Below are 16,927 nucleotides of genomic sequence, written 5' to 3' on the forward strand. Positions count from 1 at the left end.
TAGCCTCATCCTCCTCTTCTCCTCTCAATCGGGAGTTTACACACACACACACACACACACACACACTACAGAATTAAATAAATAAATAAATAATTTAAAAAGACGAATGATTTTGCTCTTTATCATTTATTTATTTATTTTGAAACATGTACAGAAATCTGAGAACTGAACAAACTCAAACTGCATACGGTCTAAAAACATGCAAAGCATGATGATCATCAGAGTTGTCTTAGATCCGTGATGCATTTTATATTTTTTAGATGTTGTGCATCTGACACATTAACGTTTTTAAACAAAGAGCAAAGACAAATCAATCTTTTAAAGGAAGTTAAAATGTACAGCAAAGAAGAAAACAACTAATTACACTTAAGGAGGAAAAGCCCGTTAAACATGTTAATAGAAAAACATGCAATTTTGGTCCCTGGTAAAAATAAAACACTGGGGCTAAATTTCCACCTTAACTTCCATGTGTCCATGTGTGTATGTAGTGTTTCAGATTGGACTTTATTATTGGTGTAGATATGTAATCTTAATAAGTGCTGAGGACGTCATGTAGAGTCTACTGTAGAAAAGAACAGTACAATTTGGAACAGATAAGTGTAAACAGTGTAAACTGTCTAAACAGTCATTTTGATGGAATGATAATTTTTGTATTATGGTCTATTACTGTCTAGAAACATCTTAACTGCAAGCTGTGAGATTCCTTTCAATTACGCGTAAAACAAAGATGAAGAAACGCTCAAATCCGGCCATTCTTTGAAGAGGTAGCTTCTAATGAACAAACTTCTGTTCTTGGTCAGGGTCTAGCTCATGTTAGCTTGCCCACATCTCCTGTGCCCAGGTGTAGTTGTGAGAGAGCCACTTGGCAGCAGATCCACGGTCCAGGTGGAAGATCTGCTCCTGGTCCTGATTTACAGCCATGTAGCGAATGCTCAGTTTGGGGTTGGGGATCTTTGCAGCGGAGAGCATGCAGCAGCCGGTGGCTAAATACCGACTCTCCATCACCGCCTCACCACTAGAGGTCCTGCAGGAGAAACATCACTTACTCCCATGTTAAACAATATTTAATGAATTAAAATCCTTTCATTTCCCCGCACCAAAATAGTCAGTGCATCTTATAATAATGTATGAACTTTACCAGTCAGGTATTAAGTAGCAGTAATGCCACTCCACTAAAGTACAAAGTTATGAGGGTGCGTTTTCAGTGAAGTTTCTCCAGCACTAAGGCTGGAGCAGTATTAGCATTAGCCGCTAACCGCAGCCCTAGCACTATAGCAGTTCAGAGGTGAGTATATTGGACTGTAGCCTGTGTTTATTGTGTTAAAACAAGCTATGTAGGACAAACCGCTAGCTGATAATTACTGTTAATAAACCGAAGAGCAACGTTACTCACCCAAATAAACAGTTTTCAGGAGAGAAATCTGTGTAGATTACGGTGCAACACTTAAAAAGCGCCTTATAATGCAGTGCATGAAAATAATGCATGAAAACAGATGTTAATTTAGAGTGCGCCTTATAATCCGTACAATACGGTACTGCTGCTGCTTGACTAAATGACAACCAATCTGACTTGCTGCAAAAAGAAGCAAAGTTTTTAACATAATGATCTATAATGCAAAATAAATATTCTTTTTAAACAAACATTCATATGGACAATAATGTCTATATTTGCACATTTATTTATCCTTAAACCTAATGCCTTTTAAAGAAAATGTTTATTTTATATATTAATTTTTTGTGTTAACTCCAAAATGTACTCTTCTTTAGTACACACTACTTGCCTTTCACTCATTTATACTCTATATTATACCTTAAGGAGCTTTTATAACATCCATATTGCAAACCCTTGAGCCTATTTTTTCATTAATGTGTTAATTTGTAGTCTATATATGTATATATGTATATATATATATATATGTATATATATATATATATATATATATATATATATATATATATATATATATACATATATATATATATTTTTTTTTAAAATAACAAAAGTGTAGAAAACTCACCGTTTGAGTGTGATGAGCAGAGGCTGGGAAGGATCGCTGAAATTTTGAAAGGTAGCTCCAACACCAGTAATGAACATCTCAAAGGCCAGAGTCATCTCAATCTCATTAAGGCAACACGGCAAGGCCAAAGAATCTGTCCCGCACCCCACCTCACTGTAATGACCTGCAGAACGAGCTCCTACAGAGACGAGAGTAAAGAAATAAAATAACACATTCTTACAGAGAAAATGCAAACACACACAGAGTGACTATCTGAGAAACTCACGCTTAAACAGAGCCCTGGCCCGGTTCCAGTTGTTCTGCTTGCCCAGTTTGTGGATGACGTTTTGAAGCTGCGTAGTGTCCGGGGGGATTCCCTGTGTTAACATGAATTCAAGAGTGTCCGCAGCAACTGGCAAAACCTGGTTCATCACACACTTCCGTAGGTGAGTGTTAAAAACACTGCAGTACTCACCCACCTGAACACCATCTGACCAGTGCACAAACAAATACACACCAACATAAAATACCCAGAGTAAATTCAACACTATAATATTAAGATGTGTAGAGGGGTTACACTATATTTCCATCCATATATAACTGAACTCAGGTTGTTAAAGTGTGCTTGCACTACCTAACTAGTAGGGAGAACATATTCATTCTGATATAACGCTGCTTTAAAGAAAGAACATTCTATCAAAAAATGCACACATACAGCCGTTCATGATATGAAAATATACACTACACAGCCAGAAGTATCCGCTGGCCTGCTTTGCTGCGTTTGGGGATTGTGAGGCATGGATGGATTTGAGCTACTCGGCCATGGAAACTCTTTATCCCATAAGTCTCTCTACACTCTACTGTTGTTGATCTATTCTGAAGCTACATGAAGTTTGGAGGTGTGGTGATGGGTGAGCGAATACTTTTGGCAGTATGGTCTAAAATGACCTACAGGACAGAGTGAACTGTTTGTGTTTCATGGCTCACCGAGTGGCTTGCTGAGTCCAGGAAGATTGCTGAGGACTTCCAGTGTGTCTCTGTATGACGTTTTCCCAGCTAGTTGAGTCAAAACCTTCTTCCGGTTCTCCACATCTCCTGCCTCACAAGGCCAGACGCTCGAACTCACAAACCATTCGTCAGCTAAACACACACACACACACACACACACACACACACACACACATTAGAAAAAAGAGGGTAAAGACTAGCCCTTGACACACGTGAAGTCAGACTCCGCCTCTTTTCGAACTGCTGCTGATGCAGCATTACCGAGTAGCATCACAGCGCACTCGGAGGAAAGTGCAGTGACTCGGTTCTGATACATCAGCTCACAGACGCAGCCTTGTGCTGATCCACATCACCTGCCATCTACTGTACCCACCCAGAGAGCAAGGCCAACTGTGACTGAGGAAAAACCAGCCAAGATGTGTAAGATTGTCATCTAAGCAAGAGGTGCTACTTTGAAGAATGTAAAATATAAAAATATTCTGGTTTTATATAAAAATATAAAAAGCTTTTTTTTGTTAACTAAATCATTTCACATTTTTGATAATAATTTGGATGACTTTTTTAAATAATAATAAAAAAAACCCCACTAAATTTAAGGTGCACCCAAACTCTTCACTGGTTCTGTGCATACATGTATTTCTACATAGATAAATCTGCAGAATGTCACCTCGCAGCACGTTCAGCGCTCCCTCGATGCTCCCGCTGTTGAGGAAGAGTTCTGTGGCTGTGGTGATGAGCTTACAACGAGACATCCACTCCTCACTGCTGAAAAGCCCTTTAAGGGTGGAGAACTCCACGTGCAGTCGGGACATTGCAAGCACCACCTTCATTCCCTTCATGCAGACACAAATCAAAAAGATATGCATATAATATATAACACGTACACCTGTTTAAAAGCTACACTGAATTTTTCAGAATATTAATTATTGTAACGTTTTACAATACGAGTGTTACGAATCAAACAGTCATATTTTATGGGAGAATGCAATTTATAGCACTGATTGGGCAAAAAGCAACAAATTGATTAATGTGAACACACCTTGGCCCAGTCGAGGATTCTGTAATATTTAAACATTAGTGAGACTCCCACCCGTCCCAGAAAGCTTCTGACCAGTCCACCAGGCGGCTCCTTCTCACATACTGAAAAGCCCACAAACACAGACACAACGTGAAATAAATATATAAATGATACATAAAAAATATATAGAGAGATACTGAATTAATTTCTCTTATTTTGCTATTTATAGGTTTATGTTTGAGAAAATGCACAATTTTTTTTATTCTATAAACTACAGACAACATTTCTCCCAAATTCCAAATAAAAATATTTTAGTCATTTAGAGCATTTATTTACAGAAAATGAGAAATGGCTGAAATAACAAAAAAGATGCAGAGCTTTCAGACCTCAAATAATGCAAAGAAAAAAAAAGTTCATATTCATAAAGTTTTAAGAGTTCAGAAATCAATATTTGTTGCAATAACCCTGTATTTATAACACAGATTTATTTTCATGCATCTTGGCATCATGTTCTCCTCCACCAGTCTTACACACTGCTTTTGGATAACTTTATGCTGCTTTACTCCTGGTGCAAAAAGTCAAGCAGTTCAGTTTGGTGTTTTGATGGCTTGTGATCATCCATCTTCCTCTTGATTTTATTCCAGAGGATTTTAATTTGGTAAAATAAAAGAAACTCATTATTTTTAAGTGCTCTCTTATTTTCTTATATATATATAAATAATGATAAACGAATATGTCCAATCTATATGTTTATATGCAGTATATATGTGTGTGTGTGTGTGTGTATATACACATACGTACTGGACTCAGCGAACGGTTCGAAGGGCAGAGTCAGTTTGTCTTTAGATTCTGTCATCAGTACGACAGTGATGCAGCAGCAGAACCGTGTTACCTCTCCTGCACTGTAATGACCGTTACACACCCTGCAGAATACTCTCGCCAGTTCAGACCAGTTCTCCTGCTCCTTATACATCTATACACACACACACACACACACACACACAGTTATTACTGAACAAAAACTGAACACTTTTAATTGCCACTGCTGCTTCAGAACTTTAAAAAACGTATGTAAACCGTTAATACTTCAACACTCACCCTGTTAATGAAAGATAAAGAATGACAGAAATACATCTTAAACATCACCTCTACTTGGACCACAGCCTGAGCCAGCACCGACACTTCAGCAGTCTGCGGGTTCGTGGCCAGAGCTCTGCAGACACAGACATAGACATCTACAGATACACCAACTCATTTTGTGAAACATACACATACACATACATGAAACAAACATATGGACTGGTTATAAAAAAGCAATATTGCTTTCAGTTTTTTTTAAACAATTAATTTAAAAAAGTTCCTTATTGCAGCAGCTCTCTTAATTCAATTCAATTCAATTTTATTTATATAGCGCTTTTTACAACAAAGGTTGTCACAAAGCCGCTTTACAGGAAAAACAGGTCCACGCCTCTTATGAGCAGCACCACAGAGATGCCAATTTTATGGTGACACAGTGGCAAAAAAAAACTCCCTTTAAGAGGAAGAAACCTTGGAAGGAACCAAGACTCAGTCCGAGGAACCCATCCTACTCGGGTTGACCCGCTCAGTACAAACAAACAACAAACAACAAACAAATAACAGAACAAAGAAATGCTTAATGGCAACAAGAGCACACCAGAGGGAGCAAGAAATATGCAAGTAGACGAGACTTACCTGCATTTGACAGCTTGGAATATCTCCATCTGTTGTCCGGGCACCTGCAGCATCTGAAGCTGAGACTGCATCATCTCACACTGGTTAACCGTGAACACACACCCTGCATCTATGATCTACAGACACACACCATTAGAGCACAAACCTTCACACATGCTGAAAGAATGGCTTAGCCATTATACCCATGTTGGGTATAACTCTGGATATAAGAAAGATACACACATGAATGGAACAACAGAACAAACAAATATCTGCTTAAGATTAAAATAATAAAAGTCGGGACTTAGATTAGTGATGACATTTTGCTTGATGAAAGATTCACCTTTGACGTGAGGAGGATGAGCTCAGGTACAGTTTTGAGCAGTCCTCGTTCCCTCACACGTTCATAAAGTGCCATAATGAGGTCAGGAGGAGGCTGGAGGGAGAGAAAGAGGTGAACAATTTTAGATTTTGTTACAAAGCTGAACATTTACAGGCATACTGAGTTTTTTTGTTAATAATTGCTGATATATAATTAAAGAATTAGCTGTGCTAAAATAAAGCTGTTTTGTGAATAATTACCATATTTTCGGACTATAAAATGCACCAAATTATAAGGCGAATTAATTAAGCAACACTAGTAAGGATGCTACATCAAAGTGAGCAAGGGTGTCGCCATGTTCCCTTCTAATGGGGAATCTGGGTGAAGCACCTAAGCAAACAAAACTGTATTTCTCCTGAAAAAAAAACGTTTATTTTGGTCAGTAAAGTGCTTCTGTTTATTTACAGTAAGCTTAGATTTCCATATTTCCACTAAGGCTGGGTGCAGCAGCATTAGCATTAGCCACAAACTGCAGCGCTAGCACTAGTAGATGCCGCCCGACAGCACTAGACTGAGGAACCCTAGAGGTTCGTCCCACGTAACAAATTGTGATACTGTAAACACTGAGAAAAAGATTACAACACTGCCAACTAGTGGCAGGGCTCAGACACAACTCTAACTGAGCCACTTTCTGACACCAATCTTTATATTTACACTATTCATTAAAAATTAACTGTATTTTTTAATCAATGACGATACATCAATATATCCATGATTTCTTACACCCGCAATATAAAAAAATTAATGCACAAAGCTCACTCTGCAGCAGTTACTTATTTTCACACCACTAGCATTAAAAGCACAGAAGACCATGCCGCTAATGACCATAAATAAAACAACACATCATAAATCGTTCATCTTACGGTTTTCTTATGGGTGAGAAGAGTGTTGATGACGGACTGCATTTTTCCTATCAGAGCCAGGTTCAGCAGGCAGGACAGCAGAGAGTTCACGATGCTCTGATTGTAACTCACACCAGGAGAATTGGTCATGTAGTATTCAACCAGCACTGCCACTGCAGACAGAGAGACAGGACTGATTTACTGCATATGAGCACGAAAATGCTTCAGTCATTAAAAACCATTGTTCATACAATACACTTTTTACTTTAACCCAATCGGCACCAGGTGAAATAACTCAAGAAGTCTTAACACACCAACATAACCCTTGGGTATCGTTAGAAAGACCTTGAAAGGAATCCTTCAGTTTCTTAATACCTTCGCTCTGTCGATGAGACTTAATTTCTCAAAATTTCAGTACAAACTCACGTACTGAAGTATTATCCAGTGTCTGAGGAGAGCTCTGTGTCGTCTCTAAGTTCCCCGTAGCTGTGTTAATGGTTATACCAGCTCAGAGCCTCATATCAAAGCATGGGCTTATAAACAATATTTTGTTTATAATAACAATAATTACATAATTATAATATAATATAATGTTTTTTCCGAATTCGCACTCAAATTGTGTTCTGAATCATTCAATGAGTCGGCTCGTCATCGTGTAGGTTTTAAAGTTTAAATGTCTACCAGCTTTTTAATGCCTTATTTTACGTTTTTCTCTGCTTTTCAGCGATCTAGTGAATCCAAACACTGAACATAAACTTTGACATAAACTGGATTTTTTTTTCTATTTTTTCAGAAAATGTCTGGTTAGAACGGGCTCTCCTCTCAGACAGCTTACAGCTCACACACAAAGTTAACTATCAATTAAACTTCCTAAATGTATTATGTTTTAAATAAGAAATATCACATCACATTGTTAATCACGTTTTTTTTATGTTGTTTTTTTATTAATATAAAATGTTCTATTCTTTCATTATTTTCTGATCTTTTAGGTTTGCCTTGGTTTCAGTATCGGTATCGAGATATTTAGGCAGGTATTGTATCGAAAGTCATAATTTTGAGCTTTTGATTACACTTTTGTTTTCATATGTTCATAAAACAGAACGAGCAGCCAGAGGTTACTATGGAAAATCAAAAGAGTATTCCAATAGAGTAAAAAAAAAAAACACTGTCAATAGAAACTGAACTCTAAACAAACACGTTTACAAGACTCTGGGTGTGTCTTACCAGCTCGCTGTAGAACAACAGGGTTTCCAGCACGGCAGAACTTCAGCACAGTGTCCATACAAAACTGGAGTAAAAACACACAGATTCCCTCATGAGATTAATCACCATCATGTACTCAGTCTAAACCACCCTCTGCGCTACTGCACCCTCACTTCCCCACCTTTTCGTCTTCAGCCTTGGCAGAATGAAGGTACCGGCAGAAGTTTTTCCTGCAAGTGTAATGTTCACTGAAGTAATAATAACAGTACTGAGAAGAGAAAAGAGAGAGAGAGACCATTAGTTCCTTCTGTTTCAAGTAGATTTGAGATCACAAAACATTCTGAAGACGAATTACTTACTTGGACTGATGAAGATCTCGGAGCACTGAAGCCTGAACCAGCTGTGGAACGCACTGCACAGAAAGAATTAGAGAATTACACTCACTGTTCTGAGTGTTCACACTCTAGGGGTAGGGTGTGTATTTAGTCTTGTTGGGATGGGGGAAAGGTTTTACATGGTTTCAAATTAAGATTTTGTAAAGCTACACTTCAAAACGGAGGGTTATGAGAAATCACGGAAAGATAGCGACACAATTGACGAAAGCTACCCATAAATATAGTGATTTTTCTAGGAAAAATGTAGGTACTGCATTTTACCCCAACTATAAGGCACACTTAAAATACTTTTACTTTTCCAAAAATAGTAGTTTTGCAGCACAGTGACTCGAGAATAGAGCAGTATTAGCCGCTGACCACGATAAGCGCTAGCTTCTTTTGCCGTTCAGAGTATTTTCAGCCTGTGGCCTGCTGATAACACCAGCTAGCACTGCTGGAGCAGCATTAGCATTACCTGAGTATCTCGGCCTGTAGCCTGCTGCTAACCTTGGCTACTCTTAGAGGAAATCTGGAAATCTAAGTTTACTGTTTGACTTTAAAAGTTTTTTTTTTTTCAGGATTACAGTTTTGTTTACTTAACTTAGCTTAGCTTTACTTAACTTATTTAAGACCTGCTGAATTAGAAGGAAAATATGGTGACACAGCATATGGTGAATATGGTGAATAGCAGAGAAAATAGATGTTTACCCTATAGAGTGAAAAATACAGTATGTAAGATGACACCAAAAAAAAATCTGCAGACATACCACTGTTGCCTGAATCAATCACCAGCCGTGAGGATCCAGTGCTGTTCAGCACGTTGTCAGCATTCATATCTGAATATCTCTCCCCCAGGTTATTGTTGTAATCTGTATAAGTCTGGAAAAAGAACACAATAATATCGCCAATATTTTTAAATAACATGAACAAAATTATACCCTTAAACATCGTGCAATATCACCCACCCCTAATTATCACAGGGTTCGACTTTTTTGCTGTTTTTAGCTAAAGAAAAACACTTTTATCATTTCCCATTATATATCTACTTGAGATAGATAATATCTGTCCAGTATCATTTATTTTACTTTAATCCTGGATATATGGAGATATTTGAAGTGCATTATTATTAGTATCATGACATTCTGGATCATTGACTTCTGTTACAAATCTGATAAAATTCTTGTATTTTTTATAATCTCAGTTATGGGTGTGCCATATCATATTTCTTTTTTACTGTTCATTAAAAAATAAGTAATTAAATGTAAAGGAAGCAATAGTTACACATTACTTTTAATGGTGTTGTCTGCTTACAAATAAATAAATTAAGTTATGAAAGACATAAAAATCGTAATCTTAAGGGAGAGTCGCTTATATATTTGAAGAATATTAAGATACTTTTTTTTTTTACAGTACCGACCAGCTCTACACCACAGGTTGAAGAACCCTGCATTAGAGGACATTAAATAAGGTACTGTAATCTCCACTCACCTGCTCTGACTTCAGTGGGAGCCAGCTCCTGCCGAGTTGAGTCACGGAGCCCTGAGATGGTTCACTAATGTCCACTGTGTAAAAACAAATATATATGTGCAAATATATTCAACTTATGTACCTACTACCTTACAAATTAAACTGCTACAAATACAGAGTATAAGACCCAGTTTGGGTTTCATAAGATAAAAAAAAAAAAGAGCGACTGGGAAGAACCTTTAAATTATTAAAAAACTCTTTACCATCACATTTCTTTTACAAAAACAGTTACTTATAGAACAAAAAATAGGTGCTTCTTTGGAATTGCTCAAAAAGTACTCTACTTAACTTTTTTCTTCCTAACAAAAACAAAAATATATACAACCATACATCGATCCATATGCACGTAATTTTAAAATAAAAATGATATTACCTTCTATTCAGCTATTCACACTTTTTAGATTAAAAAAAAAAAAACTCACCTGTGTGAAAATCAAACGAATTCCCCATCCTGCAATCAGCAGTCAGTTTCCTGGGACTGTGTGAGAAATTAAAAATATTGCAGATTAAGAAATATTTGCTCTGTTTTTGTCTTTTGTTGCCTTTTTAATGTTTAAGTGACTTAAAATACTAATATAAATGTATAATTAAATTTTGCCAATCTAATGCTGATTCTTTTATTTACATTTAAACTCATAAACATTGTGTGAAAAAAAAAAAAATATATATATATATATTGCCCTTTGTATTTTTTTTTTTTTTTTTTTACAATTAAGGAAAGCGTATTAAAAGACATATTTAAACGATACCCAGCCCTGTTCAATAAGGAGATCTTCCTTGTTTCTACATTCGGTGCCTATTTTACAGTGAGTGTAAAACAAGGAAGTGATTATAATGTTCTGTTTTGACTCTCTAAAAAGCTAAATTTAGAAGATGAGTGCCTACATACATTTTACTATCTTATTAACAATACAGTTTTTAAAGTATATTGATACATCATCAGCTGTTAAAGAACACTGGCCCTCTGTGTATTTAATTAGTCCAGATAAATTGGAGGAATTGCAGTAATTTGGGAAAGAAACATCACTGTACTCAAAGTATTAATATTGCCAGAAATACTGTGTATCATGATATAATAGTTTTAACCATATCACCCAGCCCTAGTAGCACCACACTATCTAAACACTGTACTCTTCCAGAGAACAAAATACAAAATCAAAATTTAAATTTTACAATATTATCATGCTCTTGGTAACAGACAAACCCACCTTTCTGGCTCACTCCATACTATCCTGTTTCGATTCCCGATCGCACTGGTCTTCTCAGGTTGCAAGGACACCGTATATCCTTTTTTTAAGGCGACTTGGCCTTGAGTTTGTGTGAGTCTTTCAGCTGTTTCCACAACGCCAAAGAGATCTGGGTCATCTTGAATCACATCGAGTATGATCGCATCCTCCTCATAGGCTCGTAAAACATCCATGTCATCAGCAGCCTCTATAGAGAACTCTGGCGAGCGAGAGGGGGACGGGCTTGAGTTAGTCCTTCCGCTCTCACACAGCTCATCTTGTAGCGATGAACATTCTGCATCAACCTCAGATTCCTCAGAACTTTGTACAGGAGAGCAGTTACTGGTGGAGTTGTCCTCACCAGAGGAAGACAAAGAGGAGGATGCAGGAGACGAGGATGGGGAAGAAGTTTCATCTTCGCTTTGTTTGCTGTTGGACTTTGATGGGGAACTGACTGGATTTAATGCACTTAGGAGGTACAGTGGATCAGTTGTGTTCTCTACAGGAGAAATAGAGCCGTGTTTCTTTATTGGAACCAAGGAACTGGCCTGGGGTTCCACTGAGGAACATACCATCTTGGAGGGTGAGGAAGAGGTGGAGGTGGTACACGAGTCTTCTCTAGGATGTAGCCTACTGAGGTCCGAGGGTGAGGTTTGCTGAGTTCTTTGTTTTAAACCACAGTCTTTAATACTTTCCAGAGCTTGAAAAGTTTCGAGCCTTTCAACATTTTCAGTTCCCTCAAGAAACTTGGCCAAAGGGAGCAACTTCTGCTCAGAATCTCCATCTGTCTCCATCTTGTTCAACTGTGTGGAGGATGTCTGTCCTTGTTCTTTCTGATCCACTAGGCCTTTAATACTTGACCCAAGCATCTTGAAAAGACAATCTCTCATATTCTTTCCAATGGTTCCATCTTTTTTCATACTATGATCAGATGAAGCAGCTTTGCCTGTTTCTTTCTGATGTTCTCTTGGCTCTGCTGGAGCCTCCTGAACCTCCTCTGGAATTGTCTCCATCTTGTTCAGCCTTTGCTCATTACTTGACCCTTGAATCCTGACAGGACTGTATCTCACATTTTTCCCAGTGATACAGTCATGGGTCATTTTGGGTTGGAGACCAGGTTGTACATCACTGACTGTTTGGTCTGTGGAATCTGCGGTTCTTGAGGTTGTTATCCAACGAGGGCCAGTCCGGACAGCTGACTTCATTTCAGCAGGAGGACCACGTCTGGGAAATGGCCAAGACCTGCAAGTGCGGGCACAGGAGAAGCGAGTCCAAGTTAGGTAAGCTTGAGTTCTCTGGCATGAGAATGAATGAGGAGAACACACTTCCTCATCTGAATCCTCAATCATACCGTTCTCATTCAGACGACTGTGAAGCGCATCAGACTCTCCAACCGTAGAGTTCTTATGGTCAACTGAAGGCTTGCAGGTAAGATGGTAAGATTGGGGAGAACCAAAGCCATTGCAAGCTGTCACACACTCTGGTACCAAAGGAGGTAGCCTGGGCACCGGAGCCATCGTTTCTTCCTGACACACAGAAGCCATGGCCGATCCTTCTACAAAGTTTGCATTAGTCTTGTCAGGATGCAATACATCCCCACAGCCGATGGGAAGACATGGAGTTCTTTCAAATGAAGTCAGCCTCATTCTTTTATGGTCGAACATCTTAGAAACAGGATTTTCCGAAGTCTCAGGACAATCATCATCATGAACCAACGCTGTGTTCAAAACAGACTGGTCTTCAGTAGTTCCTGAATCTCGTTCACCTGACGAGAGAGAAGGACAGCGATTGGTTGGGGCACACACCTTTGAGATTTGGCTGCCAATCCACTTGCTATCATCGCTGGAATAATGTTGCATCAGGGACCGCAATTCTGTTTTTAAGCATGGCACACTTTTGTGGTCTCTTTTTTGGTCCCAATTTTGGTGCATCACCACCGGCAAAACACATGAAAAGTCATGTGAAGTCACGTCAAACACCCGGGCAATGTCACACAGGTTCACCCTGGGATACTCTTTGAACCAGAAAATAAGAGTGCCTTTCTGCTTAGCTTGTGCTGCTGCAGGACGAACCTTGGCCACCTCGCGCCTTCGTGGCAGGCCAGGGAACCGCAGCCTTGGTTTACGTAAACCAGCTGGGTTGTTATGAACAGGAGCTGTGTATTTTACATCGCCACACAAAGCACAGCATGGGTTTCTCACAGATCGTTTGACGTGTCTCCCTGAACCAAATCTTGTGACTAAATCGAAGCATTTCTTCCCTTTAGATTTCTTATTCAAATCTGGAATAAGAACAGATAATAGGGAAGAAGACAAAAGGCAAAAGTAAATAGCCAATTTCATAGATGCAGCCAATGCCCTCATCTAGGTTCCTTCACAACTACCTTTAATGAATGTCTTTCAGTCACACAGCAAATCTGACATGGCTCAACTTTGGGGTGCAGAAAAATATTAAAGCACATCAAAGTATAAATAAGATTTCCAATGAAGATAGCAGCGCTGGGCAGTTAACAGTTTTATCTTGTATACTGGCTTAATTGCAAATGCAGACTGATTCCTTCATATAGTGTGTGATTTTGTGGGACAAAGTAAATCCTATAGTAACCAAAACATTCATTTAAAGCCTAATGTTTTCTATTCTGCATACTTCTGACCATAGAAAAGCCACATTCTTATATAAAAATCCTAACAAAAAATATTTTTATTTTTACACAAACTCAACCATAACATTAGCATTGATTCAACACTGAAATGCCAGCTGGGAATGTTGATGTTATGGTTAAACGTTAAAATTGGTGTTGATTTTGAAAAATGAATCAACATTGACATGGAAACATTGTTTCAACGTCATACGTTCTACTTTTAATAAATTATAGCTCAAAAACTAGAAACTCTTATGGTTAACAGTGTTAACAATAAACTTAAGAATGTTACCCACCACTTCCTGATTCTGATTCAACATTTAAACTCAAAAACACAACAGTAAAACAAATAGAACAGGTATTTTGAAGAATTGGTGCCAAATTAAAAAGCAATTACTGCTAATGGAAGGAAAACACTTTCACAAATTGTATGGTGACAAAATGTAAAATGCTTAAGGTTTAATGTTAAAGTTTAAGGGCATTATGTTAATGCAACGTTAAAATTTTACCGTTTGCACAACTATTTATCATTAAAGGGTGTTTCAACGTTAAAACAACACTAGACATTAGTTTAACCACATTTCAACGTTAAAGATCAGTTGTGTGCAAGCTGGGTTGATTCAACGCTGAAATGCCAGCTGTGGAATTTTGGAAAAATAGCAAAAGCAAGTAAAAATCTGCAAAAACAGAAAACCTGAAACCTATTAACGTTACAACTAACCAATTCACGATCTGGTTGTTCTGAATTATTTTATATGAACAAAGGAGGGAGGGTCTCTGACTTTTGCAAACATTTGTGCAGAAAACACAAAACCACAACAACTACCACCACGTGGTGCCTTAACCGGCTCTTACTTGAAGCTTCAGCCGTGCTGGCTCGAGTCCACGGCGGCTTTATTTGGGTATCCGGGGTCGGTTTATCCCCGGAGCTGCGGGTGCACCGCGACGTTCCCCTCCCGCGGCGCACCGGTGATACCACCCGCTGCTCCCCTTCAGGTGTGCGGTCAAGTCCGCTGGGTTCCGCCGGTCCAAACCTCAGAGAGGACTCCACACACACCTTACCGTTAACGTAGCAGGCCACGGTCCCTGGCCCGGTGCTGGGCTTTCGCGTTGCGTTTTTTGCGTCGGAGAAACGCAAGGCGAAACTCAAATGGCAACTAATCGGCTGTGGCTGCGTTGGATTTTCCGACACGGTATCGTTGTTGTTTGTGTCGTTAGTAACGCCGCAGCGGAACGGATCCAGAGCACCCTCTCCGGTTCCGCCGCTGGTGTCTCCCGGAGGCTCTCTGACCGGCTCCCGCGCATTGGGGGGCGATGACGCTCGGGGGCCGCAGCCGGTTAACGCTGGATCCGTGCCCAGGAGGGGGTCGCGGGGTTCGCCCACAGCCCGCCGCCGTTTCGGAGCTGAACCGCTTTCAAGTCTAAACGCGTTTCGGTTCAGTTTAATCCGGTTTGATGAGTTTGAGGGCAGCATCGCTTCGCTAAAGCCTATAAAAGCGCGTTAGGTTAACCTAGCTAACCTGGCTAAGTTAACTAGCCAACTAACTACCTAACTAACGCTAACATAACTAGTTAGCTTAGCAAAGCTAACTAGCTAAACTAGCTAGCCTAACGCTAGCTAAGCTACCTACTCACCGCTTCAAACGATTTTACGAATATTTATAGGTGTTAAACCACTACTTTACGGTATTAAATGTGACCTAGCAGCAAAACCCGTGTAAATACGCGTTCGCCCGGGGAACCGACAACCGTTAGCTACCGCTTGCTAAGCTAACTGACGTACAGCTGCTCAGATAAAGTTAACGCCCATATTTCCCATATGAAGACCGTCTATCCTTAAAATACGAGACCACTTCAGTTTCTGAGTCAGTTTTTTTATGATTTTCTATTTATAGCTATATATTTAAGTAAAATCAACATTGTTGTTTTATTCTATAAACTGTGGACAACAGTTCTCCCAATTTCCCCTCCCCCAAATATTGTAATTTAGAGCATTTATTTGCAGAAAATGAGAAATGGCTTAAATAACAAAAATGCAGTGCTTTCAGACCTCAAATAATGCAAAGACAACAAGTTCAAACAAGTTCATATTCATAAAATTTTAAGAGTTCAGAAATCAATATTTGGTGGAATAACCCTGGTTTTTAATCACAGTCTTCATGCATCTTGGCATCATGTTCTCCTCCACCAGTCTTACACACTGCTTTTGGATAACTTTATGCTGCTTTACTACTGGTGCAAAAAAAATCAAGCAGTTCAGTTTGGTGGTTTGATGGATTGTGATCATCCATCTTCCTCATGATTATATTCCAGAGGTTTTATAGTTTGGTAAAACTCTTATTTTTTTTCCAGAGCTGTATCTCAGAGGATTTTCGTAACATTTTAAGTAATTCTATTAATTACTTAATAAATTAATACATTATACTAAAACATATAGTAAAAATAAATTATTACTATTATGATTATGTTGTTTTTTTAAACAATATTTTCTTACACTAAACCTAGTTTATAGGGTCAGTGTAACGTTTATTATCTGACAATTTATATGTCTTAGCAAACTGACTGTAAAACTTATATTATTTACCTTTTACCATTTGGTGTAATATAGAAAAATGTTTTTTTCATATTTTTTTTCTGCATCTCACAATTAACAAAATCAAAAAAGAATATTCTCTACTCTCTATAAGTTATTATTATTATTTTTTATCATGACATAAATATTTTTTTCACTTCCGTTAAATTTTTAGCATCCCGAATGTGAGCCACGGTTCATTAAAAGTGCAACATCCGACGTTGAAACAACGTTGCCATATCAACAATGATTCACTTTTTCAAAATCAACACCAATTTTCTGACTGTATCAAGCTTAAATTGAAAATAGAAAATTCGTTATAAAACTTAATTTTTTTCCATTCAGTATAGTAAAGATGAAATGTTTTTTTTAATTCAATTTCATCTCAATAAAAACACTAAAATCATCCAAGATGTAAATTAATTTGTACCCATTTTTATCACTA

At 38.3% G+C, this 16,927-nt stretch overlaps 1 protein-coding gene across 3 annotated transcripts; it reads right to left on the reverse strand.

Moving 5' to 3' along the window:
* Positions 1-110: 110 nt before the first annotated feature.
* On the reverse strand, positions 111-15,850 carry topaz1 (testis and ovary specific TOPAZ 1). Of its 3 annotated transcripts, none has more exons than XM_022676202.2 (19): positions 14,766-15,840; positions 11,252-13,550; positions 10,466-10,521; positions 10,005-10,078; positions 9,284-9,395; positions 8,502-8,554; positions 8,324-8,410; positions 8,164-8,227; positions 6,961-7,112; positions 6,059-6,151; positions 5,737-5,852; positions 5,170-5,236; positions 4,825-4,996; positions 4,045-4,145; positions 3,673-3,838; positions 2,985-3,137; positions 2,284-2,487; positions 2,019-2,196; positions 111-1,024 (listed from the first exon to the last, which is right to left on the reverse strand). In XM_022676202.2, the coding sequence occupies exons 1-19, from the start codon at positions 15,382-15,384 to the stop codon at positions 814-816; spliced, it is 4,977 nt and encodes a 1,658-aa protein (XP_022531923.2). In that variant the 5' UTR covers positions 15,385-15,840; the 3' UTR covers positions 111-813. The 3 variants fall into 3 exon arrangements, with proteins under 3 accessions (XP_022531923.2, XP_007245654.4, XP_022531932.2); XM_007245592.4 differs by having other exon boundaries at positions 11,252-13,034; positions 14,766-15,833; XM_022676211.2 differs by lacking the exon at positions 111-1,024 and having other exon boundaries at positions 2,069-2,196; positions 2,284-2,374; positions 14,766-15,850.
* Between the last annotated feature and the right edge of the window lie 1,077 nt (positions 15,851-16,927).

Source organism: Astyanax mexicanus, chromosome 19 (assembly GCF_023375975.1).
Source record: "Astyanax mexicanus isolate ESR-SI-001 chromosome 19, AstMex3_surface, whole genome shotgun sequence".
NCBI classification, from domain to species: domain Eukaryota; kingdom Metazoa; phylum Chordata; class Actinopteri; order Characiformes; family Acestrorhamphidae; genus Astyanax; species Astyanax mexicanus.

What these genes read in the sequence shown, in the direction of transcription:
- topaz1 (XM_022676202.2), bottom strand. Translation starts at nt 15,384, where the DNA reads ATGCTGCCCTCAAACTCATCAAACCGGATTAAACTGAACCGAAACGCG. An exon ending in GATTGATTCAGGCAACAGTG is followed by an intron (nt 8,555 to 9,283) that starts GTATGTCTGCAG and finishes CTTTCTGTGCAG; the next exon opens with TGCGTTCCACAGCTGGTTCA. An exon ending in GGCCAGGGCTCTGTTTAAGC is followed by an intron (nt 2,197 to 2,283) that starts GTGAGTTTCTCA and finishes TCGTCTCTGTAG; the next exon opens with GAGCTCGTTCTGCAGGTCAT.